Source organism: Elaeis guineensis, chromosome 4 (genome assembly GCF_000442705.2).
Source record: "Elaeis guineensis isolate ETL-2024a chromosome 4, EG11, whole genome shotgun sequence".
NCBI classification, from domain to species: domain Eukaryota; kingdom Viridiplantae; phylum Streptophyta; class Magnoliopsida; order Arecales; family Arecaceae; genus Elaeis; species Elaeis guineensis.
This window is the reverse complement of record NC_025996.2, coordinates 16,468,836-16,473,892: the sequence shown is the minus strand read 5'-3', so window position 1 is coordinate 16,473,892 and position 5,057 is coordinate 16,468,836. Positions and strand designations below refer to the sequence as shown.

Genomic DNA, 5,057 nt, shown 5'->3' with positions numbered 1-5,057 from the left:
AGCCCATGAGGAGTTGATGGGCCCTATGTATCAACTCTATCAGAGCTGGGACTGGGTCGGTTCAGCAGATCCCATGTGTTTCTCTGTGGCCTTTTCTTGTCCCTGATAAGGCAGGATAAGGCCTTTAATTATTTATGTTTATGATTGCAAACATAAAGCCTTCTTTGAAGAGACCTTTCACCAAACCAAGCTTCAATAAATCCACATCCCCTTGCATGCATCTGTGAAAAGAAAGCAGGTGAGAAAGAACATGATTGACTGATTCTAAAGCAGGAATCTTTTTTATTTTTCCCCCCCTTTTTTTTTCTCTTTTAATGAAATCTAAAACTGGAGTCCTTGCAAACCACCTCCCTCCAGTGCGGTCAAAACCAGCATCTGTATAAAGGGCCTACTAAAAAAGGGGAACTGCTTGTGGTCCAAGGTATTTTGGAAGACTAGGAAGTTTTATTTTTCTTTTCCTCTCTCTCCTTCTCGCACTCTTTAGGTAGTTCAAAATTTCAGCAATGGTTTAAGGCAGAATGCAGTGGTACTTAAAGTGGTCAAGGTAGATAAAGGGAGAAGAGAATCCAATGAGATTTGAGTTTGGACTGCAGTCCTTCTGCTCCCACACCAATCATGCCTTCCATTTGCATCTTATCTCTCCGTCTCTTGACTAAGCTCACAGTTACGGTAACCAGACAAACATGAGGGAAAACAAACACTTGGAAATTAGAATTTGATTGAATTTTGAATTAAAATATGTTCAACCTCCATGCAAAGGCTTTCTCATACAGTGTGCTAAATTAAACTTTCTGATTTGGGTGGCGCCAGTCTTGTAAAAGCAAGGATCATCACACAACAAAAGCCAACTAAACATCAAATTCTAGGTCTAGATACCCGGGTCTAATCAGCATTCAGTTTTTAAAATGTTAGTTTCGGTATCGTTTTGCGTTTTAGTTATGGTTGCACCCTCACATTTCTTCATTAAGTGCCGAGTTCAATGCCCCACAAAATCGGCAAAGTGACAAGGATATGGACGACAACTATCGAACATACGCTGTGGGTCTCACTAAACAAATCTGTTTGTGGATAACTAAACCAACTACGAAGCTCTGCCGGGCTTTACATACAATTACTTTCTTCCCTTTCACTTAATAAGGAAATATGAACTTTTTTTCTGCCTTGGTTTGGTTTACACTTTTTTTTTAAACTTTGGATTCAGTAACCTGAACTTTGTTGTGTTTTCTGTTTAAGCATGCCCTAGTTTTAAGGTCACTTCGTTAGTTCTATGATCCTAGGCTTTTTTGAGGTCACTCACTACCTTTTGGCTTCTTTTTTTTTTTTTTTCCGCACTTGTTTTAAAATTTGGATTGTGGAGAGCCTGAGCTTTGTTGCATTTTCAGTTTTAAGTGTGCTGTGTGCAGTAATTGTTTGTTAAGGTGATCTCATTAAATTTTGATAAAGAAGAGATATATTAAATTCAAAAAAAAATTAAGATGGGTATAACTGTTTGCTTGCAGTGTACTCCATGAGTTTGATGTCGGCAATGTTTGGTTAGTTGGGTAACCCTTAGGCCTTAAGTTCTAATCTCAGCTATTCATACCTCTTCTTTTGTTTTTTTCTGTTTGAACTTATGTCCCAATTTGAAGCATCATTTATTTCAGAAAACATCCAATATTCATGTACAGTTATACCATACATCTAATTTCTTTCTCTTCCTTCTAATGCTAAAAATGGGAGCTACACATTCCAGAATAGAACTTCTTCCTGGTTGGTGACTCAAAGCTTATCAAGCTTCCAAATCTCTCACCCATCAACTTCACCTATGGAGCTAAGGCTTTATATATGGACTACCTGCCACACCTTCTCCAACTTTTCTATGCCAAAATTTGCATGTATGCTTGCAAAAACACAAATTGCCTCATAATTTCTCATATAAATTGTCAAAAAAAGTGAGGCTAGCATAAATTTGGTATTCTCTAGTTCCATGATCTTTCTGATACAAATCTTCAATCACAGAGCCATATACTATAAATTGCAAAGAATCGAGGGATCCACGGAAGAAAAATCAATCAAGCTTATAATTTTCATAGTTTTAGAGAAGTAGTGGAGCCTTTTTAAAACTCCAAAATCAAGAAGTAAAAAGTTTTGGCAAGCACTTTTAGGATCAGACACTTTGCCCCCCATGTGATTTCAATTTACCAAATCCCATTCAAATATATAAGCCTTTTTTCTTTAGTAATTAATTATTTTTTTTTTTTAAGTAACTTTAAGATCCTTTGTAAATTTAATATCAGTTTACTCCAAACTTGGATGTAGGAGCAGCTCGTCTAGCTCGCCGCTTTACACCACCTTCCCTAAATTCTCTTCATTAATTCCCACGGGCTGTGGCCCCCCACTTCGCCATACATTCCATTGTTGCCGCTTCCATATCAACTAGCGTCGTGGGCCTGGATTTCCAAACTGGTAAAATTTTCCCTCTTCTACCTCCCTAGAGTAATTAGTTGGTGGTGACCTCAAACCCATTATTCGTAGAATTTCCTCCAAACCTCCACCTATATCTTCCCTCCTTCCCCTTTTAAAGCTTTCTCTTAGTTGATGAACGCTGCCTGGCTTGATAGTATTATGTGAGGAGCCACCATGATGGATCTCCTTCCTAATTAATATATCATCACCTCTGCCTTCTTCACAACCTTCCCTTCACTAACCGATACCGCATAGGATATCAAACCGTGCCGTAAGATAAGTATATTAATAGGATATTGTACAAGATCTGCTGGAGTATAGTAACAGTCATTGTCTAATTAAGTTTATGATTATTTGTGAATCCTTGTTGTTGGCTTCCCAGTAGTTCCAAGTACTGCTTGGAATGTCGAGGGTACCTGAAGTTCCATTAAAACTCTTTTTAATAAGATATAGGAAGTTTCCTTCGGGTGAGCAAACAAAACATGCACCATTTTCGCACTGAGGAATCTCATCACCCACAGGGTACGGAGATGCCTTGTGCTTCTTCCCATCTATATCTCGCTTTATGCCATGGAAATTAATAGAAGTATCTGTTACTCTTCTGTACGTGGAGGTAGAACACTAAGGCCACCGGCTTTACTAGCTCTCTCCTTTATCTTTTTTTTTTTTTTTTGAGGTAAAATGGAGGAAGCAGTTGGCTTCCTCCAGCTATATTTAGCTCTCTCCTTTATCATCCGCCACCTTTTGCACTCATGTACCGTTACCAAAACTTAAAGAGAAACAAATAGGGATGCGATCATACGAATATTTTCAAAACTGAGATAACACTTATTAAGAAGAAGAAGAAGAAGAGGAAAGGAACTTAAAACGACAACCAAAAGCAACTAAAGAACTACATACTACTACTGCTACGTACTTCTCCTACTTGCTCTGATAAAGCCCTCTAATACTGCTTCCATCCTCCGCCTCATCCCAGCTGGGAAACCTGTTCTCATGCCCGCGGAACTCTCCAAGGTGGGCCAGAAATGCGACGCTCGGCGGCGAAGTCCCCGTCGATGACGAGCCCGACAGCCCTGTTGCTGCAGCAGGAACTGTCATGATGCCTCCAGTGCCGCAGCCCAGCCCCAGTGCCATCCTTGGCAACGTAGCTGGTGGTGGCAGCGGCAGCGACGGCGGCGCCGCCTTAGGAGACGAGGCATGAGTCACGGAAGAGTACTCGGTCTCCGGCTTGCACGCAGCGAACGCCATAGCAGCAGTAGTAGCAGAGAGGTTGCTGCAGTTATTATTGCTGCTGCTGCTGCTGCTCTTGTTGTTGTTGGGGCTGCTTCTGGTATTGAAGAGTATCCTCTCTGGATTAGCCACCGAGTTCTTGGTCACGCCGCTACTAGTATTGGTGGTGCTGTTATTGGCTTGGGTGATGCTAATGGTGGCCGCGGTAAGGTCTTGAGACTTCCTCCTGCGACGGTTGTGATCCGCCAGCCGCTTCCTGCAGCTCCGCTTCCCTTGATCAAACTCCGCGAGTACATGAAACCTGCGTGTATGCACCACCATTTCATTTCCGTAACAAGTAAGGAATGAAAACAAGCAAGACATAGGGTGTGGTAGTTTATTTTTCTGAAAATAGAAATCATCAAGAAGAAGAGATCGATGGAGATGTGGGAAGACCTGCTGCACTGCTGGCAGAAGCGCTGGGAGAGGCCGGCGGTGATGACGATGGAGGCCTTGGAGTGGAACTCGCAGACCTTGTGGCGGCGGTGGTAGTGCTTGGCATGAGTGAGGTCCGCTCCGCAGCCCTCCGCCTGGCACCGGGCGGTGCGGGTCCGCCGCCGGCACACCCTGCCGACCGCCATCTCCTCCTCCGGCGAGGCGGAGGAGAAGTAGGTCCGCACGCCAAGGTTCAGCCCGATCCTCGCCGGCGCCGGTGGCATCGCCAGTCCATATCTCTGGTGGCATGAGGACGGCGATGATGACGAAGGCGAGAAGAGCGCTGCAGCTGTCAGCGGCTGGGGGTTTGGGAAGAAGTCGACGCCGCCGAGGCCACCGTGGCAGCCGTAGTGGTCGAACACCGGCCGGTCCTGTCCTGTGTCCTGGCCGGTCTCCTGGTCCCCGAACAGCAGCATCGCCGCCGCCGGATTCCCCCATTCATACTCCAACATCATCTTTGCTCGCTCCCTCTCTTTCCTCTCTTTCTTCTTTTATATATTTATATACTTATCTCCACCGGACGTCGAGTCGATTATGGTGTCATTTCTGGGAGCTACCTATCAGAAAAGGAAAAGGGCTCGTCGCGGAGACCAAAAAGGATTCCGAGTGCAGGGGGAGGGCAGAAGGGTGGTCAGACGGGGAGAAAGGAAAGGACTGAGGAGAGACGGTGAGAGGTGGCTGGCTTTCACACTACTCCGAACTGGGGGAACGGTTAAGGCTTATATAGGCAGATTTTACTGAGGTAACCCCGCCATTTTTTGAGTTTCACCGGACAAAGAAGAAAAAGGATTACTTTTACTCGGCGGAGGTAGATAAAGGTTTAGCTTTGTTCACCAAGGCACCAACCTTGGTTCTTGGGATTTGATTGGAATAATAATATATGGGGGAAGGGAGGAAGAGGACGGAAC

The 5,057-nt window shown here is 44.2% G+C and overlaps 1 protein-coding gene across 1 annotated transcript; it reads right to left on the bottom strand.

Annotated features, from left to right (window-relative positions):
- Positions 1-3,244: 3,244 nt before the first annotated feature.
- LOC105043658 (uncharacterized) lies at positions 3,245-4,804 on the bottom strand. Its single transcript, XM_010921289.4, has 2 exons — positions 4,111-4,804; positions 3,245-3,976 (listed from the first exon to the last, which is right to left on the bottom strand). The coding sequence occupies exons 1-2, from the start codon at positions 4,602-4,604 to the stop codon at positions 3,367-3,369; spliced, it is 1,104 nt and encodes a 367-aa protein (XP_010919591.1). The 5' UTR covers positions 4,605-4,804; the 3' UTR covers positions 3,245-3,366.
- Positions 4,805-5,057: the final 253 nt, after the last annotated feature.

What these genes read in the sequence shown, in the direction of transcription:
- LOC105043658 (XM_010921289.4), bottom strand. Translation starts at nt 4,604, where the DNA reads ATGATGTTGGAGTATGAATGGGGGAATCCGGCGGCGGCGATGCTGCTG. An exon ending in TTCTGCCAGCAGTGCAGCAG is followed by an intron (nt 3,977 to 4,110) that starts GTCTTCCCACAT and finishes GCATACACGCAG; the next exon opens with GTTTCATGTACTCGCGGAGT.